General features: G+C 44.9%; 1 protein-coding gene across 1 annotated transcript; it reads left to right on the top strand.

Annotated features, from left to right (window-relative positions):
* Nucleotides 1-692: 692 nt before the first annotated feature.
* JAML (junction adhesion molecule like) lies at nt 693-25,580 on the top strand. The gene is made up of 10 exons (XM_068989097.1): nt 693-735; nt 4,137-4,291; nt 5,935-6,160; nt 11,488-11,600; nt 13,311-13,548; nt 16,791-16,929; nt 19,826-19,933; nt 20,228-20,237; nt 21,529-21,615; nt 25,149-25,580. Exons 1-10 carry the CDS (start codon nt 693-695, stop codon nt 25,239-25,241), a joined length of 1,212 nt encoding a protein of 403 aa, XP_068845198.1. The 3' UTR covers nt 25,242-25,580.
* The last annotated feature ends 1,769 nt before the right edge of the window (nt 25,581-27,349 follow it).

The raw sequence follows: 27,349 nt of genomic DNA, 5'->3' as shown, positions 1-27,349 counted from the left end.
TAAAGTACTTTTGCCTGTGTACAGCCCGATTCTCCTTCTACTCATGCTATCCTGCCTGAAAAAGTGAAAAAATAAAATCTCGCCATGGACCTTTCAGGTGGCTTCTTTGTGTCATAGAACTTGGTGAATGCCTTAACTGAGTTTAAAAATTTCCCTCTTATTTGTGTATCTCCTTTCTTACATGTTCAGAACGTTCTTTATATATTTAAGGCAGTTGTTTTAATTTAGTTGGAGTATAGGTAAACATTTCAGGCTGAGTATCCTGTAATTTTTCATTTTTATGAAACTCTCAGACTGTAGATTGTTTAGAGTTGTCATCTTAAGGTTATCCTGGAATTATTTGCTTTTACTTCTCTCGAAAAGCAGCTTTCATATAATCTTCCCTTACAGCCAATCTGAGGCAGCCCCCAAGTGACTCTCCAAACACCACTGTTTTGTTTTATCATAGCAGTTACCAGCATCTGCTGTTTCTTATTCATTCATTTGCTGCTTTTTTCTCTCCATTTCCCTGCCACATGCAAACTGCATGTGACCCAGGACCTTGTCTTCCTTGTTCCATGCTGCATCCTAGTGCTTCAGAGAAAGACTGGCTCACAGAGGTGCTCACTATTGATTGGTTAAATGAATGAATTCCTAACACTATTTTCTGATATATATATTTTTTCTTTTAAGATTGAAAAATTGACAACAGCATGTTTTACCCACTGAAAGTCGTCCTGATGCCGGTGTTACTGGGTAAGTAGAAGCCAAGGGACCAAGGAGGGTATTTGATTTAATTCAAGTCTCATGTGTGTTCAGAAGCCAATTTTATGTATTTTCACTTCCCTTTGCTTTGCTGAAACGGAAACCCCAGCCTGGAACTTTATAGTTTTGTTGAAACAGTTGTTTTAGAAGCCAGGTAGCAGACTCTTTCATGGAAAGCTGAATATTCCTCTGTTTCTATTAGAAACAGAATGCCTTTTGATCCTGACTGGGTGTTCTACGACCTTCCTACAGAATATGAAGAAAGTTTCTCACTGGCATTCCTGCACTTTCAACTGTTATCTTTAAAACCACAGCTTGTTGCAGATCAGGAAATGAAATCATCAAAGAGTCCCTAAGCTCCTGTAATTGTTTTCCTGCTTTAGCCATGCCAGCCTTCTTGCAGTTCCTCAAATGCACTGAGCTCTTGCCCAGTTTTTGATAGTTTCTTTTGCCTAGTACCTTCTCTCCCCACTTCACCCTAGCAAGCCTGCCTAAGCCTTCAGTCTTCTCCTTAAGCTCTACTTCCTTTTAAAAAGCCTGCTCTGGTTGCCTCCCTGAACCGGGTTGGAGTCTCCTGTTCCTACAGTGGTCAAGGCTGCTGCTTTTGGCTCATCTGTTGTCTTTTCATCCTTTAGCTCCTTTTCATCTGTTAGCCCCTTATCTCTCTCTTTATCCCATGGATATGGCTCTGTCAGAAGAATAAATTAATTAGGTGCTTTACTCTCATGACTTTTAAATTTGTTTTCTTAAAAAATTTTTTTTTAAATTTCATTTTAAAATTTATTCTATTTATTTATTTGGCTGTGTTGAGCCTGAGTTGCAGCACTTGGGATCTTTAGTTGTGGCATGTGGGATCAAGTTCCCTGTTGAAGGATTGAACCTGAGGTCCCTGCATTGGGAGCTCAGAGTGTCAGCCACTGGACCACCAGGGAAGTCCAAAATTTTTTATTTTATTGAAGTATAGTTGATTTATAATGTTGTGTTAATTTCTGCTGTGTAGCATAGCAATGCAGTTATACATATATACATACTTTTTCATATTCTTTTCTATTGTGGTTTATCACAGGATATTGACTGTTGTTCCCTGTAATATACAGTAAGACCTTGTTGTTTATCCATTCCATTTTTCTCTTTTTTATTGGCTTTTTGGACTTCATGTGGTAACCTAAAGAATGACTCAGCAAAGTGCGCAAAAGAATGGTCTTTGCTTTAATTCCAGGCAACATAGCATTTGCACACACATGCAGTTAGACATGTGCACGCACAAGAAAATAGTCCATATTAGAGAAGTTTTTTCACCATGGAATCAGGGTTATAATAATCTCAGGGGCTTCCCTGATAACTCAGTTGGTAAAGAATCTGCCTGCAATGCAGGAGACCTGGGTTTGATCCCTGGTTTGGGAAGATCCCCTGGAGAAGGGAACAGCTAGCCACTCCAGTATTCTGGCCTGGAGAATTCCATGGACTGTTTAGTCCATGGGGTTGTAAGAGACTTTCACTTTCACTTTCTTTTCTTTCCAGAGATGGGTGAAGCAGCCTGCAGCATTTTGCCCTTCCATCAGAGACTTAGCGGTCTAACCCCCTGTGGAGTTGCCTGGTGACACTGGGCGACCGGGATTGTACTTCTTGATGGAGAGGTTTTCCTCCTCTGTAGAAGTCTTGATTTCTTCAGTTATTTTTGTACAAAGGCTGCTGGTCAAGTCCAAGTTTCTCTCTGCTTTTCTTGCTGCTCTTACCTTCTAGCAAGCTCATTTAATTCTACAGTCAGCAGTCTTCATATCACATTATATAGCTTCTTATCCCTTTAACCACACTTGAAGCTGCTCAGTTCTTCCTCACAGGAAAATTCCAAATCATTTTTGGAGGTACTTTTGATTTATTTCAAAATAATCCCCTCCAGAGGGTGGTGAGTTCATGTTTTCTTTCCCATCTTCCCCACTGTGTGTGCCTGCTGTTGGGGAGGAAGTTAACAGTCTTTTCTTGGGACAACAGCTTGGATGGAGAGGCCAGCGCATTTTCTGTTTATACCCAACTCCATTCACTTGGCTGTTCTTTGATGGGAACTGGCCAGCAACTGAATGTGTCTTGCTGTGGTTGTCTCTTTGCATAGAGCATGTCTTATGAAAACAGAAAAATCCATGTGACGGTTTTCTCTTTAGAAATGATTTTCTCTTTAAGTGAAAAGAGAAATTACTTGAACAATGGACAGATATTGGAGGGGTATGATGTAGACTAACCCCTAGAGGCTGGAAAGCCAGGCTGAGGGCAGAACTGGAGGGGGCAGGTGGGGAGAAAGCCAACAAAGGAAATTCAAGGGAGGGGCCGCGCTCTGTATTGACCTAATTACAAGGATCTGCACTACGGCCAGAATCAGCCAGCACATCCAGAGATACGCTTTTGTAGAGGAACGATAAAAGGAGAAAAATGGAGGGAAGCAAAGTTACCTGTGAACTGGCCTTTCAGTTAGGGGACTGGTGGGAAACCAGGAGCCGGAGACATCATCACCTGCTTATAGGCGCCTAAATTCACGGCCTCAAGGGAGAGGCTTCAGGATTTCTCTCTTTCTTCTTATTTTTGTTTTGTTTTTTGGCCCTGCTGCGTGCCTTGTAGGATCTTAGTTCCCCAACCAGGGATTGAACCTGTGCCCTCAGCAGTGAAAGCAACTACTGAACTGCCAAGGAATTTCCTCTCTTCTTTCTTTAGAAAGGACATTTCAGGGGTGAAGACTAGAAAAGAGGGAGGGTCTAGCTAGGAGCATTGGACAGTATGAAGACTGTAGAAGTCCTTGACTTGAGCCGCATGGGGGTAACCACAGGGTATTTTTCTTACCCTTGGGAATGCCACGCTGGGTTGAATTAAAGGCCTCTGAATACTTTGTTCACGTTGGGTCATTTGCTTAGTCATATCAGACTCTTTGTGACCCCATTGACTATAGCCCACCAGGCTCCTCTGTCCCTGGAATTCTCCAGGCAAGAATACTGGAGTGGGTAACCATTCCCTTCTCCAGGGTTTTTTCTTGACCCAGGAATTGAACCCGGGTATCCTGCATTGCAGGCAGATTCTTTACCATCTTGAAGTGAAGTGAAGTGAAGTGAAGTGACGTCACTCAGTCGTGCCCGACTCTTTGTGACCCCGTGGACTGTAGTTTACAAGGCTCCTCTGTCCATGGAATTTTCCAGGCAAGAGTACTGGAGTGGGTTGCCATTTCCTTCTCCAGGGGATCTTCCCGACCCAGGGATCGAACCCAGGTCTCCCGCATTGCGGGCAGACGCTTTACCGTCTGAGCCACCTGAGCCACCAGCAAGGTCTGCATCTACTTGGAGATTAATACTAATTTTTGTTGTTGAGTGAGTTTGTCTGATGATGTCTCTCTTGTGTGTTGCCTTCTGTAGGTTATTCCTTGGGCCTGAATGACTTGACTGTTTCCGCCGTGGAGCTAACAGTTCACGTGGGTGATTCAGCCCTTCTGGGATGTGTTTCCCAGAGCACAGGAGAGAAACATGTGACCAAGGTAGACTGGATGTTCTCATCAGAAGAGCACACCAAGGTAACAAGGAGGAAACCCTGCTGTGTATCAGAAGCCCCTGGCCAATGGTGTCAGAATGTGGGGAGAGGGAGAATCAAGTCATCCCGTGCCATGAGGTGGGGTTTCAGGAGCTGGGTTCTGGAGCTCGCCAGAACTGAGCCGCCTCCAGTTTGATCTCTTGGCGGTACATAGCTGATTACAGTCAGCTGGGAATGTTACTCAACCTCTCTGAGCTTCACTTCCCCATCTGTGAATAATGGTAATACTTACTTTTCAGGTCATTGAGAAGCTAATAGGAGACATACACATAAGATTCTTTTAGTTTCTTTCCTTTCCTGTTTCTCCCATTTGTGGAGTAGCATAGGTGGGTGGGAGGGGTGAGAAGAATGAAAACACATTGGTCTAGACAAAAAGAGTTATGGCCCAGGCACAGAAATGATGTCACAGTAATCTTCAGGAGGGTGGAGATTCTTTCAGCATTCTGCTGATCCATTTAAGTGCTGGGGAATCATCTCTTTCTCCCTCATGGCTGCTTAAACTGTTAGGATTGGCAGGTTCAGCATGGCTGAGTGAGGGAGCTCTTTGGATTAGCCAAAGTGTATGAAGCCTCATCTGAGATTCTGTGGAGATACTTGTGTATCGGGCTCATTTGTGAAATATACTCCAAGTAATGTATGACTGGTAATAAAGTCCTAAGGTTTTCAAATGATATATTGTTTCAGTAGCTCAGAGCCTGTTATTTCCATAATATTACTATCACTCAAATTTTTGTTACTATTTACTTTTTTCAAAGATTTTTTTTTTTTGCTGCAGACCATTTTTAAAGTCTTTACTGAATTTGTTACAATATTGCTTCTGTTTTATGTTTTAGTTTTTTGGCCCCAAGACATGTGGGATCTTAGTTCCCTGAGCAGAGATTGAACCCTCCTCACCCTCTGCACTGGAAGGCAAAGTCTTAACCTCCTGACTGTTTATTGTTATAAGAGGGGTATACCCATGGCCTAAGTGAAAATGAGAATTCCCTATGGCTCTTCCCCCCAGTCTGTAAACCATTTCCTTTGATGACTCCTTCTCAAGCCTTATGATGTGCTGCCTGGAGGAGGGTGGAAAGGAGAGGGGTGACAGCTATCGTGGCAGGAGTTCTTACAACAGCCTGTCTGTGGGGTTGCACTGAGATGCCATTGAATCCAGGCGCCATGGCAGAACACAGGGAGGTACTTTTCAAAAGTTCTGAGTTTGTGGAATTCCCTGGAGGTCCTGTGGTTAGAACTCTGTACGCTCACTGCCTAGAGTCCAGGTGCAATCCCTGGTTGGAAAACTAAGCTCCCACATGCTGTGCAGCATGGCCAAACACCAAAAGTTGTGAGTTTGAATCCCCAAAGTGATTTTCAGAGTAGGTGTTATATTTTACCTTAAACTGTAAGAAATGAAAATGTGTTCACCCTGTTTCTCCAGTTGTCTTTGTCTAATAGAAGCCACAGAGTCTTGTGTCAGTTAAAGTATTGTCTGGCATATTCTTCTTCTTCTTAATTGGGTACCAAGTACTTTGATCCTGGTGGTGACGATGACTATGCTGCCTCCATGGAACAGGGGCTTTTGAACTCAGACTTCTGGGTCTGGTGCCATGGGCTTGAAATTTCCTCTGATGTTGTGTTGCCCTCCAGGATGAGTACGTGCTCTTCTATTACTCCAACATCAGCGTGCCTGTGGGGCACTTCCAGAATCGCGTGCGCTTGGTGGGGGACATCTTACACCATGACGGTTCCCTCCTGCTCCAAAACGTGAAAGAGACCGACCAAGGAAACTTTACCTGTGAAATCCGCTTCCAAATGGAGAGCCTCGTGTTCAAAAAAGTGGTCGTCCTGAATGTACTGCCAGAGGAACCCAAAGGTAACATGAATGCTTACTCAGAGAAGGGCAAAGGGCAAGAGATTTGGTGTGCAAAGAGGGATGTGAACTGATTTTGTTGAGCAAATCCTAGTCAGTGGGCTAGGTACTTACCATGAAGTGAGTCCTCAATAAATGGTGCTTGCTATTTATTATTAGTTTTTAAAAGTAACCCACAGAGGATTAAAAAACTATTATCTATTTAATACTTTTGGCTGCTCTGTGTCTTTGTTGCTGCTCGCGGGAGTGGCTACTCTCTACTTGTGGTGTGTGGGCTTCTCGTTGAGGTGACTTCGCTTGTTGTGGGTCATGAGCTCTAGGGTGTGGGCTCCGTAGTTGTGGTGCATGGGTTTAGTTGCCCCATGGCATGTGGGATCTTAGTTCCCAGACCAGGGATTGAACCTGTGCCCCCTGCGTTGGCAGGCAGATTCTTAACCACTGGACCTCCAGGGAAGTCCCAATGGTGCTCTTTAAATAAAAATAATGATGATCATTATTTTATCATTACTTTAAACCTATTTCATCCTTAAGAAAATTCTGTGAAGGAAGTACCGTGTTCTCCTTTTCATTTTATAGACGTGTTAACTGAGGCTTAGAGAGTTTAAGTGACTTGCCTGAGGACATATATTTATTAAGTGGCATATCCAATACTTGGACCCTGGTACCTCTGTCAACATAGTTCATGTTCTTTCCATTATACCCTGCTGTTCCCCATAAGTTTTGCAGATTAATGTTGTCTCCATATTTTGTAGGTAACTATGTTTTCTGGGGGATATAAGACAAATGAGCAGGTTTCCCTAATTTCCTAGGACTTCATGTTCCTGTTTATAAATAGCTTCTGTAGTTTGTTGGTTTTAAAAACATGCTCTGTAGAACACTCAGGGTCCAAGGGACCTGGTGGGCCACACAGGGTGAGAACAAGGCAGGCGGGGACAGAGGACCTAGTCACACCAGGACCTCAGGTTTCCACCTCCACTACAGCTGAGTCCTTTTCCTTTTTTCTGTTGTATTCTTGGACTTCCAGGTAAGATTTTGTTTGAAGAAAGAATTCTGCTGCTTTAAAAAGTTTGAAAATCACAGAATTAGGGATACTCTTCAAATGTGTGAAATGGAGACTTCGCTGGTGGTACAATGGATAAAAATCCACCTGCCCATGCAGGGGACACGGGCTTGATCCCTGATCCAGGAAGATTTTACATGCTGTGGAACAACTAAGCCTGTGCGCCACAACTACTGAAGCCTGTGCACCCTAGAGCCCATGCTCCGCAGCAAGAGAAGCCATGACGGTGAAAAGCCCGCTCAGTGCAACCAGAGACTGGTCCCCGCTCTCCACAGCTAGAATAAGCCTGCACACAGCAATGAAGACCCAGTGCAACCAAACATAAAAGATTGAAAAGAAGAAAACAACAACGAAAAAGTGTGAAATGGAAGTACAGTCTATGTCCTCAGGAGGGTTTGCTGTCTAGTGCAGGAGCTAGGATCTAGACCTGTCTCCCTGCCAGCTTGCTTAGGTCTGTCCTTTCAATGAGCTCCTTTGGAGCACCCAGCTCTCCTCTCTGGTGACACACTCATCACACCTGTTCAGTTGTGTCCGAACACTTGCATCTGTGTTCTTGGTCTCATGACCAGCCCCAGGCACAGCACCTGGCACAGAGTATGCAGTCAATAAACATTTGTCAAATGAATGAAATCCTTAGGTTAGCATCTCTCACTTGCATCTGATTTTTAAAAAAATGAAGTGGTAGACGGAATTGTGGAAAGTGGCCTCTGACCTCACTCCTAACTTCATATTAATACTTTTTATCAATTGCATTTTTTTACTTTGATTTCAAAGCTAGGGCTCTCCCGGAAGAAGAAATGAACCAGCTACCTGTGTCTCCCAAGGAGTATCTTTGAGTTACCCCTTTCTTCTTTGTTCTCTGATGCTGGCCTTGAGAACATGCAAGCATGTCCTACAAAATGGTGCCTTTTCCTGCTTAGAAGAGACACAGAGGGAACAAATCCAAAGCAGGCAATTTTAAGAGTTGAGTCCTTGGGAGTAGGCTAGAGCAATTTTATGGGAGGCAGATATTCTCCAGTAGCCAGTGGAGCAACGGGTATTTACTTTTTCCTTCCAGCCAGAGTGGGAATAGCTCTGAGTGCTAACCACTTGCCTGGTGGCCATCTACTCCCAGGTGGAAACTCATGTACGACTTCCTCCACGAAATTTACTCTTCAGTTTGTAATTTTTCCGTCTTTCTACTGCTTCAACTCTTTTACTCGTAGTTCTTATTTTAAAAGCTAGAGACAGTTTTCTTTTTCTTTGCTTTTCTCTCTCTCTTTTTTAAGAATTTGCTTCCTTGTATTCTGTGAAAGGATTTTAAGGCATCTGAATGTGTGTGTTCACCGATTATATAATTACACTGTATAGATATATAATAGTTAACGAGATGTATAAAGAGAACAAAAAGTAATTGTTGCTCAAGCATGTGCATATTATTTCAATCATGTGATCTGTATTTTTAAGATTCAAAATAGAATTAAAGTTTTCATAGCAGATGAATTGCCTGAACAATGTTTTGAGTTGTTCAGGGAGAGAAAATACTCTTACTGAAGAGACTCATGCACGTGGTAGGTGGCATAGTAGGTGAGCTTTAGGTGACTTCTGGATCCTAACTTCATTCAATTCAGTTCAGTTCAGTCGTGTCCGATTCTTTGTGACCCCATGGACTGCAGCACGCCAGGCCTCCCTGTCCATCACCAACTCCCAGAGTTTACTCAAACTCATGTCCTTTGAGTCGGTGATGCCATCCAACCATGTCATCCTCTGTCGTCCCCTTCTCCTCCTGCCCCCAATCCCTCCCAGCATCAGGGCCTTTTCAAATGAGTCACCTCTTTGCATCAGGTGGCCAGAGTATTGGAGTTTCAGCTTCAGCATCAGTCCTTCATTACTCTAGTTATTTTTATTCTATTCTAATCTCTTCTCAGTTTATGAAGGTCTGTGATACTAGAAAGAAAGAAAGTGAAGTTGAAAGTGGAAGTCACTCAGTCATGTCCGACTCTATGAAACCCCCTGGACTATACAGTCCTTGGAATTGTCCAGGCCAGAATACTGGAGTGGGTAGCCTATCCCTTCTCTAGCAGATCTTTCCAACCCAGGAATTGAACTGAGGTCTTAGGCATTGCAGGCAGAAACTTTATCAACTGATCTATCAGGGAAGCCCCATGATACTAGAAAAAGCCTACAAAGGTCCACCTAGTCAAAGCAATGGTTTTTCCAGTAGTCATGTATGGATGTGAGAGTTGGACCATAAAGAAAGCTGAGCACTGAAGAACTGATGCTTCTTAACTGTGGTATGGAGAAGACTCTTGAGAGTCCCTTGGACTGCAAGGAGATCAAATCTGTCAATCCTAAAGGAAATTAGTCCTGAATATTCATTGGAAGGACTGATGCTGAAGCTGAAACTCCAATACTTTGGCCACCTGATGGGAAGAACTGACTCATTGGAAAAGACCCTGATGCTGGGAAAGATTGAAGGCAGGAGGAGAAGGGGATGACAGAGGATGAGATGGTTGGATGGCATCATTGACTTGATGGACTTGAGTTTGAGCAAGCTCCGGGAGTTGGTGATGGACAGGGAAGCCTGGCCTGCTGCAGTCCATGGGGGTTGCAAAGAGTCAGACACAACTGAGCGACTAAACTGAACTGATGATACTAGAAAGGAGGGAAGATAATGAAATAATTAAAAGTCCATGTTTTAGAATCACATCTGACAGGCTTTAAATTTTAATTTAGAGAAAGTTCCTAATATTTGAAAGACAAATTTCAGTTGAATAGACAGTTTTCTTACAAATAAAAATAATGTTAACTTCCTGTACTTTTGCTCTAGAATCAGCCATCTTTCCACTTATGTGAGGTGGTAACAGTAAAGGGGGTGAGAACGCGTGGGCTTTGTTTTCACTCAGGCCTGGGTGTGAGTTCTGCTCTGCCTTTTACTGGCCATGAAGCGCTGCGCTCATGCAGTTTCTTCCTCTGTGAAATGGGAGGACAATAGTGCATATCTCAAAATATTGTAATGACTAGGTGATAACCTAGGTGTTTACCACATGTCTGGTGTGTTGAAAGAATTCAGAATATTTAGTTCTTATTATTGCATTTAAAATATAGGATTCAATTCTTAATATACTCATAGATTTAGAGGGCATTTTCTTCACTATTGATAGTCTTTGGAGTGAATTTTTATTACTTCCAAAATAATCCCCTCCATAGAGTTCCAAGTTCATAATATTTTCTTTTCTTTTCCTCCCATCGTACATCTTTCCTGCTGAGCGGGAAGTTAGTGTTCTCCCAGGGACACAATTTGGATGAAAAAGTTAGCTGATGTGCTGTGTTGCTTTGTGAGCTTTGCTCAATGCTCTTTTGAACTCTGTCCAAATAAGACCTAGACTTGTGTGTCCCTTAAATACCATCCTGCCTTTCATTTCTTGACTGACTTTGCGGTTCATTTATATAGAGCACTGTTGAAAAATCAGAAGCATCTTTCTAATTATTTTCTTTTTCAGGGACTTCTTAAAATGACATAAGTAGTAAATATATGATGGGATCAGCTGTTTACACAAATAAGCAGGAGGAAAAGACTACGAGTTGGAAAGCCAAGAATGGGAGGAAGGGGGAGCAGGTGCGGAAGGGGGAACAGGTGGGGAAGTGGAGACAGGGATTAAAATGAGAGAAAAGTCAAAAGGAAAACTCTGTTGTTTGACCTAATTAGCAAGCAGTCCTGTGACCTATAGTCTAGCGAGAATTGTCCTAAGCAAGTCCTAAGACAACTTGTAAAAGAATTAAGTAGAAGAGAGTCACCCATGATTCAGTTTTTAACCTGGCAGAGCCAGTGGGTTATTTACAAGAATGAGAGTTATTTCTACTTCCTGTTTATGTTAAGCAGATGTGGTTCCTCAAGTGGGCGAACAGAAAGTGGAGGGCTTCATGGTTTTCCATTCTTTGTTACAGGCTTGAAGTGAAGTTGGGGCTTGTGGGAGAAGTTCTAGGAAAGAAGAAGGAGAAAGGAATTAAAGAGAAGCCAGAAAGTGTTTCTTGACATCAGTGGGACCCTCAGACTTGATGTTGTGCTGACAGCTAGAGGGTGCTCTCTTATCCTTGGGGTATCGTGTTGGTTTGATGAGAGGCCTCCGAATATTCTGGCCGCACAGAGGGAAAGTGTGCAGTGTGTGGTGGTGACATTGGTTTTACTGCTGAGGATCTTTGGCTAAACATGATCTCTTCCAGAAGTTCTTTGGCTTCTAGAGATTATATTTTGAGTGTGACTTGATTTATCATTTTATTTTATCCCCAGAGCTGATGGTTCATGTGGGTGATTCGACTCGGATGGGATGTGTTTTCCACAGCACAGAAGAGAAGCACGTGAGCAGGGTAGACTGGATGTTCTCATCAGGAGAGCCTGCCAAGGTACGGAGGAGACGCCCTTGTTGTGTGGTGCCAGGACAGAGTGGGGACAGCAAGAACCTAGGCATCAGGTGCCACATGGTGGTCTTATGAGGGCTTGGACTTTGGAGTTTGTTAAAAAAAAAAACTGGGCCTCTTAGTTTGGCTGGGCAATTTCAGCTTCCAGTTGGGAAAAATGACTAATGAAGATGGTGAAGAAGTAGATGTTGCTACTGCTCGACTTTTTGGGTTGTCAAGATGCATCCAGGACATGGTGATGTAGAACACTGGTTCATGACTTGGCTGCAGCATCTTGGTTTTATCCTTTCTCTCTCTTTTCCTTTTTATAGAATTCACGGAATAACAAGGGGGAATGCTTTTGGTGACCTAGCCAGGAAAGCAATGGGTTAGGCATAAGAATGACGTCTTATTTGGGTTATTTTTGTGAGTTTTCTTCTGCACCTCTTCACCCCATTTATGTGATGGGATTTTCTTTGTCTTCATGGATGTGTTGAATGTTGGGATTAGTAATCCTGGAGGCCAAGATGAGGAGGGTACTTCACAGGAACACTGAAGCAGTAAACAGCAGGTTAGTTCATTAGACCAGTAGATGTCAACTATGGCATGGTGATGTCCTGATGAGTCAAGCTGTGTCTTGAGAGACATCCCACATAACTTATTGTTAATAAAAGTTAAGATTCAAAGCTTAGAAAAGATTTACCTTTTACAAATGAAGACTTATTCCAGGTCATCCATACAAAATGTCATTTACACTCAGTTGATTCCTATATGCTGTTTGAGTGGATCAGAAAGGATGGCTTCATGGTGGGGTCTGGGGAATTACAGGTAGTTTCAGGTTCACCTCTGGGAACCCACTGTATATTTAATTGTCATCCACCAAACTGAGTCACAGCAGAACATAGGATGATAGTTGAGATTTGTGAGTTATGAATTTGAATCACAAGAGACAACAGGTTAGGTGCCAGGTCTTTTCATTCATATTTGTGTCTGTATCCTCATTTCCTGTTCTTAGAAACTTCTAAAAACTAATGGTATTTATATACTTTTTTGAAAAATTCTGACACTTTTTTATTTAACAAATATTTTTAAAGCGCCTGTTATATGGTGAACACTCAAAGCTCCTGCCCTGGTGGGAGACTTACAATCAAGATGGAGGGAGATACATAGAAAAATAATGAGGAAATAGGAATTTCCCTGGTGATCCAGTGGTTAAGAATTCGTCTTGCAATGTAGGGACACTGGTTTGATCCCTGGTCAGTAAACTAAGATCCCACATGCTGTGGGGCAACTAACACCCAATGCAGCCAAATAATAGTAATAATGAAGAAATATATACGCAGTATGTCAGGTAATAGTAAGAGCCATGGAGAACAAGGAAGCAGGCTTTTGTGATTGTTTTTTTATGTAGGTGGTCAGGGAGGCCTCACCAAAAAGGTAACATTTGAGCAGAGGTCTCGGGGAAGTGAAGGAGGCAACCATGTGTCTGTCTAGGTGGGAAGTGTTCCAGGCATAGGGAGCAGCAAGTGCAAAGGCCCTGAGGCCAGCACTCAGGAGCAGCAAGGAGGCTGGTGTGGACCCGTGTGTCCGTGGCTTTGTGTTTTCTGATACTTTCTGATGATACCTTTACTGCTTCTACACGTAGGGCCTGTGAATCCCGAGAGCTCCCTCCAACCCCAGTCCTTCAGTCTCCTACATTTTGCCTTTCCCTTCTAGGAGGAGATTGTGTTGTGCTATCAGCCCAAACTCAGGGCACCCAAAGGGTACCCCCAGAACTGGGGCCGCTTCCGGAACCGTGTAAACTTGGTGGGAGACACTTCCCGCAATGATGGCTCTATAATGCTCCACGGAGTGAAGGAGTCTGATGGAGGAAACTACACCTGCAGTATCTACCTGGGGAACCTGACCTTCAGGAAAACCACTGTGTTGCAAGTGATCCTGAAAGAGCCCCGAAGTATGTAACATCTGGCCGGGCGGGGAGGAGGCGCTGCATAGCTGGTAGGCAGGGGCAGTGCTAGGGTGAAGCTGGAGAGGCTTCTAGGATGCAAAATTTAAGGAGGCATCACTCTCAGGTCCTGTACTTGCCTGCCCCTGATAAGCCTCGTACTTATCAAGCACTCCTACCCTGTGCTTGCATGACCTTGAGAGTAATCCCTCCTTAAATTTGGTCCCCTAGGCACCTTGCGTGCCTCACCCTAGTGCTTCCCTGATGGTAGGTCAAGGGAAAAAAGGGTAATAATACTGAGTGAATGCCAACCCCTCTGCCAAGCCTCACTCATGGTTTCTGTAATATACCAATTTAAAGATACAGGAGCTCAGAGATGGATTGGGGTCATTTTGACTTGGCTTCAAAGGAGATGCTCTATGCTCTGTAGTAGAAGGGAAGATGCTCCTGAGCTGGTGAGAGACAGCAAAGAACAGAGGAAACAGGAAGGGGAAGGAACCAAAAATAGAAGGAGTTTCTGATCCCAGGTTCTTTATTCTGGCAGTGTGTATTAAGGCCATTGGTGAGGAGGAGAGTAAAGACTCAATTGTGTTGACTGAGAGAGGTTGATAAGTAAGGGGTTAAAGTTAAACCAGAACCCAGTTAGCAGTCAGGATGTGGCCTGTGGACTTTGCCTTTTGCGAGGGCCCCAGGGGTTGGCTGTGGTTGGCTGGGGGCAGGGATAGGGGTGAGGAAGCACCTCTACCCTCAATACCTCCGGCCAGAGACTTAAGTCCATGGAGGCGCCTTCTTGTCAGTAACGGAGGATGCCAGCTGGGGAGGGAAGCAGGACAGATGGCTTTCTTCACTCTCAGAAGTCTTCCCTCTGCCTCACAGGAAAGAGAAGCCATTAGCGGGGGCTCATGCAACTTCTGAGCCCTCCACACCCGCAAGCAGACCTACGTCTACTCCATCCTCGTCTTTGCCTGCCATCCTGAGCTCCCTTCCCTCTGGGGGCTTATCTGAGCCGCTGTGCTTCTCCTCCTTCTCAGGACCCTCACAACATGCCTCTTTAAGCTCACACGGTCCATGGGCTTCTGCCATTAAGCACATGCATACACTCAACTCTTCCCCTTACCCGTGTCCTTGTCTACTTTAGCTCTCACCCTATGTCATGCCTTTTCTTTTTTCCCCTCTTTCACTTGACCTTTATTTATTTATTTATTTTAATTGGAGGATAATTACTTTGCAGTATCGTGGTGGTTTTTGCCACACATCAACATGAATCGGCCACAGGCATACACGTGTCCCTTCCCTCTTGAACTCCTCCCCACGTCCCTCCTCACACCACCCCTCCAGGAGACACAGACATAAAGAACAGACTTTTGGACTCAGTGGGAGGAGTCGAGAGGGTGGGATGATTGGAGAGAATAGCATTGAAAGATATACATTACCATATGTAAAATAGATAGCCAGTGTCTTACTTTTTCTTGAAACACCTTTATTGAGATACAACTCACACGCCGCACAATTCACCCGTTTAAACAGTACAACTCAGTGTTTTTGGTATATTCTGAGTTGTGCAACTTTCATCGTGATAACATTATGCATTTCTTTTTAGACATAGTCAGATAGTTTGCTAAAGGACTGAACTCAGTGTCTTCTGTCTCATCTTGCATTAACTCCTAGTACTCTGCAGTCAGCCTTCTACTTGGACCTCTCCTCCAGTGTAGGTCACCAGTGGCACTCTAACTGTCCATCCTTGACCTTCCCCACCCCAGTAGCATTGAACACCATGTTCTGTGTACATTTAATATATTCTGTTAGACTCAACCTATCTGTCCATCCATCCATCCATCTGTCTCTGTATATGAACTCCACCCAGATATTCCACAAATACTCAAATACAAATAATCCAAATCTACCCCTCACACCTCTCCCCTGCCCACCTCTCCAACCTCAGTCGATGCCACTGCTATCGACACAATTATCCAACTGGATAATCGTACTGGATATTATCCAACTGAATAATTGCCTGGGAGTCGTACTTGATTTTTCCCTTTCCCAGGACCCCTAGTCTAACAAGTCAACAGGTCCTGTCATTTCTACTGCTGACTTTGGATCTGTCTTCTTTCTCATCTGGCACCATCCCCTGGCATCATTCTGCCTGTCGACTTGTCTTAGACTGTAGACCTCTCACCAGTCTCTGCTTTTGCTTAGTCGCTACCCCTCATTCTCGGTGCGATCTTTCTCAATCACAGATCTGAACTTCCTACAACCTTTCAATGTCTTCTCCATTGCCTACAGAAAAAAACAAAACACAAAGCAAAACAAAAAATTGAAACAAACTCCTCATTGAGATAATCAAGGTCCTTCATGACTTAGATCCTATTATCTACCCAGCCTCATTCCCCATCACGCCCTCAAACACAACCTTTGACCCAGAGCTGTGGACCTCTTTCTAGTTTCTCTAAGCACCATCCTGAACCTAAAGGCTCCAGATGTTTAGTTTAATGTCCCTACCTCCCCCACCCCAATCCTTCTCCCATTGTTGCTAAAATCTTTGATAGTTCGTTTCAGACTCAAACTTTAGAACTTTTGCTGACAAAGTCTCAGGTTCTGCTCCCCGTAGAACTGGGAGCCCTTTCCTCAGTGCTGCTTTGTCCCGCATGCGGACTGCTCTCACGGTACCTATAGTGTCCGTGGCGTTCCATGCACACCCTCCCCCTCCTTGAGGGCACGGACCATGCGTCATTGGTCTTTGTATCTTCTGTGCCTAGTACTATCTGGCACCCAGGAGGTGTTTGATGTATGTGTTTGGAGTGAATTGAGGAAATGGGTGAAGGGTTCTATATAGATGGATGGAAGTGTCACGCTTGGTATCACGACTATGGGGCTGTGTTGTAGCCTAGATACCTTTGAAAACAATCACTTCACCACAGAAAGGGCCGCAGCCTCTAACATGTCTGTTTTTGGTGAACCACATTTTAAGATAGAATTGTTAATGTAAACAGAAACTCTGCTGTATGTCAGGTGATATTCTGTTTACCTACCCACCTTCAACTATATTTTAAGGGTAAAAAGGGGTGGGCAAAGGCTGGTTCTCAATCTAAAGGGGTCAGCTGGAGTCCCAGTGATTCCACGTGGGGTGAAGTCTGGCCTTCTCCCCCTGCTTCCTGACGTGGCAGTTGCTGCTTGGCATAGAGCTGGTGAGGCTCCCAGCTCTTCTCTGGAATGTTGCGGCTCTGTCATTGCTCTTCTCCTTTCCCAAGCACTGGTGACGCCGGTAGCCCTCAGACCAGAGATCCTGGATGGTAACCAGCTGGTGATCATCGTGGGGATTGTCTGCGCCACCATCCTGCTGCTTCCGGTTCTGATACTGATTGTGAAGAAGGCCTATGGAAATAAGAGGTACGGGGCTGCTCCCATCTCTTGGACTGGGAGGCTGAGGCGCCTTTAGCCTGAAGTGGAAGACAGTGATAGGACCCTATGTGTACCATTTTCACGGAAGGGTGTATTTTATTTATTTTTAGAAAGGTTTATTTATTTGTTGCGGTGGGTCTTCTCTAGTGGCGACCAGTGGGCTTCTCGTCACAGCGGCTTCTCTTGTTGCCGACACGGGCTCTAGGTGCTCAGGCTTCAGTCATTGCAGCACGTGGGCTCAGTAGCTGTGGTGCACAGGCTTAGCTGCTCCATGGCGTGGGGGATCTTCCTGGACCAGGGAATTGAGCCTGTGTCCCCTGCATTGGCTTGAGGATTTTTAACCAATGAACCACCAGGGAAGCCCAGAAGGGAGTATTTTAAACTAGCCACCATCTGGGGTAATCATGTTAGATGTCGTCATCTAGTGACCCCACCCCTTTTGCTCACTGTTCAGTCTCTAAGTCGCCTCTGACTCTTTCGCGACCCCATGGACTGTAGCCTGCCAGGCTGCTCTGTCCGTGGGATTTCACAGACAAGAATAGTGGAATAGGTTGCCATTCCCTTCTCCAAGGGATCTTCCTGACCCGGGGATCAAACCCATATCTTCTGCATTGGCAGGTGGATTCTTTACCACTGAGCCACCAGGGAAGCCTCCTCTGTTCTTGGTTGTCCTGAAAGGCCTTGCACATTCCCACATCATCCTCATTTTATAAGATTACAAAGATTTACAAATGTTTGTCCAAGTGGAGCATAATTAACAGTATAAATCCTATGCAAGAACCATAATGGTGCTATTCAATGCCTGAGAGAAATGATTTTTGAATTAGCCATAGTACATATACACTTTTTAGAGAAGCTCAGATTTTGAGGGTTGTCAGTGACTTTATTTGAAGGACCACATTTTAATTATGAGAAGCTACTTTTGAATGGACAGCCTCTCAGGTCCTAAATTATTTTTAGGGAATGTATTTTTAAAGGCTTGAAGTTCTCCTGTACATGCATGCTCAGAGTTGTGTCTGACTCTTTGCGACACCATGGACTGTAGTCCTGCAGGCCCCTCTGTCCATGGGATTTTCTAGGCAAGAATACTGGAGTGGGTTGCCATTTTCTCTACCAGGGGATCTTCCCGGCCCAGGGATTGAACCTATATCTGTTTGTTTCCTGCATTGAACAGGCAGATTCTTTACCAGCTGCACCACCTGAAGTTCTCCTAGTATCTCAGAAATTCGCAGATGCTCTGGCGTGAGCATCTTGCTAGGGCAAGTTGACCCTCCTTTTGAAATAGTGTCAAGGGGCAAGAACCCCCATTTAGACTGAGTAGAGCTGGCTTTTAGGTCTCCTTTCCCTATGGAACATGGATCATACAGAAACTGCTGGTGTCTGCTAGGTTTGCATTTGACTCCCCAGGGGCTTTCTGACTTGGTTTTGAAATTGAAAGTCTTTGCTCTGGGCAGGTGGGCAACACAGAACGAAGAGTTAGACAATGTGGCTTCCCTATCAGCTCACTTCCCTGATCTGGACCTCAGTTTCTCTCAAAATGAAGAACAGAACTCCCATGTCTGTGTATCTGTTTATTCTAAAGAATAATCAGATGGATGTGTTGAGATTTGTGCATAAACATGGTTGCTGTAACAAAGGTTATAATTAAAAACTGAAATCATTGCCTGAAAATCAGTGCCTGTCAGAAAGGTAATGATCCAATGAATTGGTATTCCAGTCGATGAAATACTGCTCAGCCCTGTATGTAATGATGGGAAAAGATGTCCAAGAAGTAATATACAATGTATAGTAGGATCTTATTTTAATAAAAAAGTAAATTATGTAATTCTCACTTCAGCAGCACATATACTAAATATATTCTGTGTGAGTATACTTATGCAATGAGAGAAGTTTGGAAGGATAATTTTAAAATACTAATAGTGCTATTTGGGAGAAAAGAAAAGGTGTGTCCTACGAGGGTAGGAGGTTTACTGGAACTTGAACTTCAGACTGTCTACATTTCTGTATTATTTTAATTATTTTACAATCAGAGCATACAGCTTTATAATCAGGAAATATGATTAAAATATTTACACTTTGAGACAAAAAAAACAGATTCCCTTCTAGCTTTAACCCTGGTTGTTGTTTTTAGCTGTACTTCAGGCCAAAGTAGAAAAACGGAAGGCCATTCAGTAGCAAAAGCAGAAGGCAGATGGTCAAGAGATCAAAGGCCAAGGGGCAAGGAAGAGGCCAGAGCTCCTAGCCCTAGGTGTTTGCGGGGTTGATTCTGCTTGTCCTTCCAAGAGTGTCCCAGAGCCTTTGAACTGGTGTCTTGCTGAGTTTCTGCTGCCCCCTGCTGGTCCAGCTTCTTCTCCCTAGTCCTCGGAAATGATATCGAATCCCATGGGGTCCCTCTATTAAATCACTTAGAATTGTTCTGGACAGGAAGTTATTAGGCTGACAGTAGAGAGGCTGAGGGCTTCCCTTGTGGCTCAGCTAGTAAAGAATCCGCCTGCAGTATGGGAGACATGGGTTCGATCCCTGGGTTGGGAAGATCCCCTGGAGAAGGGAAAGGCTACCCACTCCAGTATTCTGGCCTAGAGAATTGTATGGATTGTATAGTCCATGGGGTTGCAAGAGTCAGACACCACTGAGCAACTTTCACTCACTAGAGAGGCTGAAGCTGTCTTCAGCCCAGGCTTTATCTAAATACTTATCTGCTCTCCATTAAAGAGATGCATGCCTCAGATTTTAAGCTGAGCTGTGTAGTGCGGGCTGAAGGTATCTAGAAGTGGGTCCTCCTCTGGGGTCTTTTTTTTGTAAAAACTCTGTGTGGTCTTGTGTTATCACCCTTGACTCTACAATGCCAGGTGGTTAATTGCACGTGCTTTTCATGTCTTTGCAGTTCAGTCACTTCCACCACTCTGGTCAAAAGCCTGGAGAACACAGAGAGGGCTCGTGCAGAGGTAAGAGAGGAATTCTGCCCTTTTGGAACCTCCCTGGCAGTCCAGTGGTTAAGACTCTGTGCCTCCAACGCAGGGGACATGGGTTTGATTCCTGGTCAGGGAACTAAGAGCCCACAGGCCTGCAGGGCCAAATAAATAAATAAAATAATAAAGACGAACCAAAAAACAGAATTATGCTGTTTTGCAGCTGTGCCCCATGAGGACAAGTGGAGACTGCTCCAGCACCCAGGTGGTGTCTTTATCATTCTCCTGAGAACTGTGTCTCATTCATTGTTATGTCTCAGCACCTCCAGTGCCTGGCCCAGAGCAGTGCTTAGGAGATCTCCATCACGCAGTAACAGCCCAGGAGAAGTGAACAGCGTAGTGAGTAGCGGTGGGCGGGGCCAGCCCAGCAGCCCAGCCCAGTCTTGGAGGGTCCTGGGAAAGAGGACTGGACTTGGAATTGAAAAGCCCAGCTCTGCCACTCCCTGAGCCTCTGATTTCTCATCCCCCAAATGAGGATAAGGACAAACATATTTGCCCAGTTGTGAGGTTCAAATGACGTGATGCTGTGTGCAAGTGCACTGTAGTCTCTGAGGCGTTGTATCAGTATGAGGGGTGATTATGATCCACTTTGAGGTTCAGTGAAGGGGTTAATAGTTCAGATTAAATATTCAGGAACCTTTAGAAAGAGAGAATCAAGAACTTTTTCTTGATCATACTAGTTTGTGATAGTTTATATAAATAATAAATAATTGCTACTAGGAACTGAGAAATGGATTAATTTCCTTGAACTCCCTCCCCCCTTTTTGTTCTTTCTCTCCTCCCTCCCTCTCTCCCCTCCCTCCCTCTTTCTTTCTTCCTTCCTGTTTTCCTCCTTCCCGCCTTCCTTTCTTTCCTTTGAAAAACTCTTCTTACATACCTATCCATCTTTTGGGCTGTTTGTGACCCAAGAGTAGGGTTTTCTCATATCATAGTACAGGGGACTCCAGAAGTCCAAGAATTTGTCACTGGATGATATCACTTCCCCAAATAGTGACAGGGACGGGAGTCACAAAGTACCCCTGACCTCACAGACATGAAGTTCAGTGAGGGCTGTTCTTGCCAGTTAAGCCCTATCGGAGAGATGATGACAGTTACGTGCTGATGAATGTTGTCCTGCCAAGACTCTAATTAGGAGGAAATAACCACAAAATTCAAATCATTAGGCAGAATAAGAATTCTCTGCTGCTACCTCCATGCCCATCCAAACAAAGATGTTGGACATTTTTTTTTTCTGGTCATACCATGGGACAAGTGGAATCTTAGTTCTCGGACCAGGGATTGAACCTGGGTCCCCTGCATGGGGTGTGTGGAGTCTTAATCACTGGACCACCAGTGAAGTCCCAGAGATTTGACTTTTGAACCAAAGAATTTGATCCTTAATATAGTGCTCCTTGCCAATGAGTTAATTTTCAGGAAGTCTGAGGACTGGATTATTGTGACCTATGATCATTCTGCAGCTCTCAATAACCCCCAGAACCCACTGATTTTGGGGCTTGTGAACATAGGGGGTGCCCTATGAACATAGGGGGTCATAAGAACATAGAAGAGAAAGCCTTTTTTTCTGGCATGTAAGATTTGTTGAGTATTAAGGATGTTTATATGATTTTCTCCCCTCCAGAAACATATTTATTCCTCAATAACCACACAAGAGGTGAACGATGAGGAAGAATCAAGTGGAAAATCAGAGGCCACCTACATGACCATGGTGAGGAATGTTCTGGGTCCCACTGAGCCCGGTGTCTGGAGGCAGGAAAAGGACTTGGGAAGGATATGGCAGACTCACGGGGGATGGATGTTGCTAGGTTTCCTGGTGGGAGCAGGGGTGGGGTGAGGTGGGGTGGTGGTGGGGTGGGGGGACACTCTGCTGAAGGCAGAACTTTTTCTAGGTAGTTGGAAATTGTAAGAAGTTGAAGCTATGCTGGATAAAAGAGTAGTAACAAACTTGTCCTTATACTCAATTTCGAGTCTTCTGAGCATCTCTAGGGCTAGAGAGGGTTGATCTCAGAGGTAAAAGGAAGTGCCATCATGAGGTTAGACAAAGATCTCTTCCTCATTAGCACAATACTGGTTTAACACAATGTAGTGAAGAGGGACTGGAAGATCCTTGTACAAAAATCATGTCATGAGGAACTGTTTTCCTCCCTTTCAAAAGGTCCCTTCCGACTCAGATTTTTTTGTTCTTGCAGCATAAGATCATTATTTGCACTTTATTAACTGAACACAACACAGATTTGCCATGAGCATTAGATGCTTATATACACATGCCTGCAAGCCCAGCACCAATAACTTCCTAGTGCGTGTTGTGGTAAGGAATTGCTATATACGATTCAAGCCCTAGGTCCCTTAATGAGTTCCATGTCTTTCCCTAAGTCCTCTTTATGCTAGTAACGCTCTTTATTTGATGCACCACTAAATATGAGAACTCTACTGTTTATGCTATTTTACCCAGTGCTCCTTTATTTACAGCCCTTACAGTTTTCCTATGGTGTCGGGATATTTCATTGCTGTTGTTTAGTTGCTAAGTCCTATCTGACTCTTTCGTGACCTCATGGACTGTAGCCCACCAGGCTCCTCTGTCCATGGGATCTCCAGGCAAGAATACTGGAGTGGGTTGCCATTTCCTCCTCCAGGGGATCTTCTTGACTCAGGGATCCAACCTGTGTCTCCTGCATTGGCAGTCAGGTTCCTTGCCACTGAGCCATATCCATTGGGATATTTTATATACTTGCTAATTGCTTTATCATGTTATTAAATTTTATTTTTTTGCATTTCTGAGTATGACCTCTTCTCTGCACAAATCTTTTAGAATTCCTTAGATTACTAATGGTTTTATCTTTACACTGATTTCTGCTGCTGCTGCTGCTACTAAGTTGCTTCAGTCGTGTCTGACTCTGTGCGACCCCATAGATGGCAACCCACCAGGCTCCCCCGTCCCTGGGATTCTCCAGGCAAGAACACTGGAGTGGGTTGCCATTTCCCTCTCTAATGCATGAAAGTGAAAAGTGAAGTCGCTCAGTCATGTCCGACTCTTAGCGACCCCATGGACTGCAGCCCGCCAGGCTCCTCTGTCCAAGGGATTTTCCAGGCAAGAGTACTGGAGTGGGGTGCCATCGCCTTCTCCACACTGATTTATAGTTGGCTCCAATTCTGGATGGCCAATGTATATCCAAATATATATGTTCTAGTATGTCCTGGAGTGTTACATGTCTTCAGTGTTAGCTTGTGAGCTTCTCCTTCACTGGTATTTTCCTATAATTTTCAATGTTTACTAAACTTACCTGTGTGTGCTCAGTCACATCTGACTCTTTGTGGTCCCATGGACTATAGCCCGCCAGACTCCTCTGTCCATGGGATTCTCCAGGCAAGAACACTGGAGTGAGTTGCCATTTCTTGCTCCAGGGAATCCTGCTGACCCAGGGATTGAATGCACACCTCCTGCCCTGGCAGGCAGATTCTTTACACTGGCTCCACATTTGCTGTTGTTTAGTTGCTCAGTCACGTCCCCTCGGGGACTCTTTGCCAACCCCTTGGCCTGCAGCACTCCAGGCTTCCCCGTCCTTCACTGTCTCCTGGAGTTTGCTCAAACTCATGTCCATTGAGTCGAAACTCCACTTGGGAAGCCCTAAACTAAATTTACCCACCAGTTGTATTTAAAGTGAAAGTGAAAGTCAATATTTTGCAACTCTTAGATTTTTAAATTCTGTGACGTATTATACCTTGACATAATCCAACTGCTGGAAGGCTGGATGCTGGATTTCATGTAATAATACAGAGTCTGATTCCTATGTTCTTTTTGTTCAACTCTCCAGGGAAGTCTAGCACCTAGAAAAGACACTGGCTGTGTAGTGAGTAGCGGGTAAGGACAAAAGGAATGAGCTCGCGAGGGACATGATGCTATTTGTAGATAAATAATAGCTAGTCAAGAATCCTCCTACAGTGCGGGAGAACTGGGTTCGATCCCTGAGTTGGGAAGATCCCCTGGAGAAGGGAATGACTATCCACGCCAGTATTCTGGCCTGGAGAATTCCGTGGACTGTGTAGTCCATGGGGTCGCAGAGAGTCGGATACGACTGAGGGACTTTCACAATCGGCACCCCAGGCAAGGAGGGAACAGTGTTCTGCTGTGTTCAGGAAGGCTGGCCTCCTCTGTTTATAGGATGATGGCTTGCTTGTGTGTTTTTCCTGTTACACCAGCTCCAAGGACACATGACTCCCAGATGATTGCAACAGAGAAAGGTTCTGCCAGGGAAGAGTGAGATCAGAATCTGGCCTTGCTCCACCAAGTGAAACATGAGCTCCCCTCTGAAGTTGAACATAGTCATTCCCCTTCCCCCCATCCTTCTCCCATCATTGCCATGTGATGCTACAGCAGCTGCCAGAACCTCGTCTTAGAGACCTGCTGATAACGGTGCCTGCTGCTCAGTGTGTCCGTCACCTGGGCGGTACCGTTTGCAGACGCTCTGTGGGACAGAGGTGACGGAGAAGTGAACCACCTTCAATGCCAGCGTCTCGTGTTTAGCGCCAAGTGTTTGCGATTTAAACTCTGCAGAAAACAGCACCCATGGCCCCTTGAAATGGATCCAATAAAGCAAGTGTAATAGGGGACCAGGGCCACAGACTCAAAGGCCTTCAGGGGCTGGTCAAGTTATTGCAAAGCACTGTGTCAAATTACACACGGCTGTGGGTGAATTCTGGCCTGTGTACCACTTGTTTGAGACTTCAGGTAGGGGGCTGTTATCTGATAGAGAGCAGGGGAAACAAAGAAATTTTGCTTAAAATTTTTTATCATGGATTTTTTTTACATTGATGTTTATTTTTGACTACACCTGCAGTGTGCAGGATCTTAAATCCCCAGCCAGGGATTGAGCCCTTCCCGCTGTGCCTCCCTGGTGTCCTGACCACTGGGCCGCCCGGGAAGTCCCAGAACCTTTGCTTTTCCACAATGGTTAAGATCCCTAGCTTTGGAGTTGGACAGACCAGGGTCTGCATCTTTACCCTGACTTAGAAGCTGGATCACCTTGGGCAGGTAACTAACTTGGTTTCTTGAGGTTCAGTTTCCTCATCCTTGATGAGAATAATATTAATAAAACCTACCTCTCGGGTGGTGAGGAACAAATGAGGTAGTGCAGCATGTGAAATTCAGAACTGGCTCAGAGAGATGGAAGGAGCTCAGTAAATGGTAACTATTATGATTGAAATGCTTCTTACAAATATGCTTTGTTTCTCTCCCCCCCACAGAACCCAGTTTGGCCTTCTCTGAAGTCAGCACCAACTAGCCCACCAGACCAAAGGTCAACTGGGGGAATGGCAAAAACAGAGCAAGCCTTCTGAGAAGAAGGGGTGGTCCTTTTACCCTTGGCTGCACAGAGACTCTCTTTGCTGTGTGTCCTGAGTCCATCCATGTAGCAGTTGTTTCAGACCCTCTGCCCTCCCAGTCCTCTTCCTGTCTCCCTGCTTGGGCAGAGGGCTGACGATGGAGGGCTCGAAGGCCAGCAAAGAGACTGGACAGCCCTGGAGGAAGAAAGGCTGATAAGGGGGAGCGTGGACTTGATCCCCCTAGAGTGAGACCCTGGCCATGGGGACCCTGGTCAGCTGCCGCAGTGGCCTCGAGTGTCCCTTCAGGTCAGACCCTCTGCTTGGACGGTGCTCTCTGTGGAAGGTTCCAGAGAAGAATCAGAGATAAAAACAACCCCAAATGATTATTCCTTTGGCCAATGATCCCTAAATAAATGCAGTCTGTGGCAATCATCCCGTGTCTCTACCCTGGCTGAAGGGCATGTGGAGTGCTGGTGAAGAATCTATTGTTGGGAACTCCTGAAGCAACTGAAGTGACTGGAGGAAAGCCCTGCTGTGACTCACACATTGGGGGCCAGTTTGAGGCCTGAGGAAGTTTGGGGGGCATGAATGGGTTGGAAGTGGGGTACATCTCTTCAATGTAACTCAGTGCTTCTGGATGCCGGCTGGGTATCAGAGTGGCTGGTGGCTCTTGGCTGGGCCCCACCAGAGGTCCGGATAGACTATATTGGTGGATCTGCAGCACTTGTCTTTTTCAGAAGCAACACTCCTGGGTCACCAAAACGGACAGCGACTGATTTAACTCTTGGTCTGAATGTGAGATTCCTTTCCTTTTGGTTCCTTTACTGTTGTAAGATTTAATAAGGCTAGTTGTTTGTTTTTTTAAATCCTCTGGTTCTGAACTCCTGTCTCAGTCTGGGCTCAGCTCAGATCTCTTCGTCTTTACTGCCTCGTGTACGGTGTCCCATTTTCCCCTCTTAGCCATTTAGGGCCTGGATAAAGAGCAGATCCTTTGTAGGTTTCTGACTTCTGATCCAATCTCAAGTTGAGGTAATTTTTAATTTTTTTTAGCTGCACCCCACAGCACGTGGGATCTAAGCTCCCTGACCAGTGATCGAACCCATGCACCTTTCATTGGAAGCGTGGAGTCTTAACCACTGGACCACCAGGGAAGTCCCAGAGCTACATTTATGAGTGAGTTCCCTAACTCTCCAGATTTCAAGGACCCTCCACTAGATACTCATCATTAACTTTCTCTTTTATCAGCTGTCCTCTGGACTCCACTTGGAGGCTTGAAGCCTCTTTTTGTTCAGCCATATCTAAGAGTCATGAAATGTTTCCTCCTCAGTGTTAGCTCTCAGTAAGGAGCATGTCAGTAATTTACAATATGTGGATTAAGGCAATATCCTGTCCAAGACATATCAGAGAGGGGAGACATGTTGACATGATGGGGGGGGGGCACCCTCTTTCATATACTAAAAGTTCATGGGGAGGAAGTGGTTTCATTTCTGACTTATTAGGCAACATGCTCTCCTGGGCTAAGGGGCCCTTTTCCACTTCCTCAAATATTGTTTTCATGTGATGACAACCTTCAGGATACCGAGTGGAGTGGATGGATGGTGATTGTGCATCTCTTGTCCGGATAGAAAGGAATACTTGGGATAAGGGCTGAGTGGGGCAGGCAGCTTCTCCATGTGCTCCTCCGTGCAGAGGGCGCTCTGCCCCGGCAAGTGTGCACAGAGCCCTGCAGGGTTTGACTTGCGCACATCAAATTTGAATTCCATTCATTCAACCTTAAGCTTTCCTTCTGAGGAGGAAGAAGAGGAAGTCTACCTCTCTCCCTCAACCCTGCCTCTCCACAAATCTTCCTCTTACACACAGGCATGGAGTCAAGGTTGAGAGCACAAGTTCATAGCTGTCAAATACAATTTTGCCCCAAACCAAAATAGCCCTGCAGGGAGGGGCCCATGGGAAAGACCTGCCTGCCCACTATGCCCTTCACTTAGGGGTGGTTGTCTACTAAATCCAGGACCATGAAGGCATATGGCGTAGGGAATGGCTTCTAGGTGAAACAAACCTGGTTTAAATCTTGGCTTTGCCTCTTACTCTCTGTTCAATATGACAAAGTTTGTGTCAATTCTTTG

This window comes from Capricornis sumatraensis, chromosome 16 (genome assembly GCF_032405125.1).
Source record: "Capricornis sumatraensis isolate serow.1 chromosome 16, serow.2, whole genome shotgun sequence".
In the NCBI taxonomy this organism is placed as follows: domain Eukaryota; kingdom Metazoa; phylum Chordata; class Mammalia; order Artiodactyla; family Bovidae; genus Capricornis; species Capricornis sumatraensis.
Note: the sequence above shows the minus strand (reverse complement) of the source record. Positions and strands in the feature narration are given on the sequence as shown.

Bases quoted from the DNA above. Each gene is read 5' to 3' on its own strand.
- JAML (XM_068989097.1), top strand. From the start codon at position 693: ATGTTTTACCCACTGAAAGTCGTCCTGATGCCGGTGTTACTGG. The intron at 13,549-16,790 runs GTATGTAACATC...TCCTTTCCCAAG, and splicing joins GATCCTGAAAGAGCCCCGAA to CACTGGTGACGCCGGTAGCC. The intron at 21,616-25,148 runs GTGAGGAATGTT...TCCCCCCCACAG, and splicing joins AGGCCACCTACATGACCATG to AACCCAGTTTGGCCTTCTCT.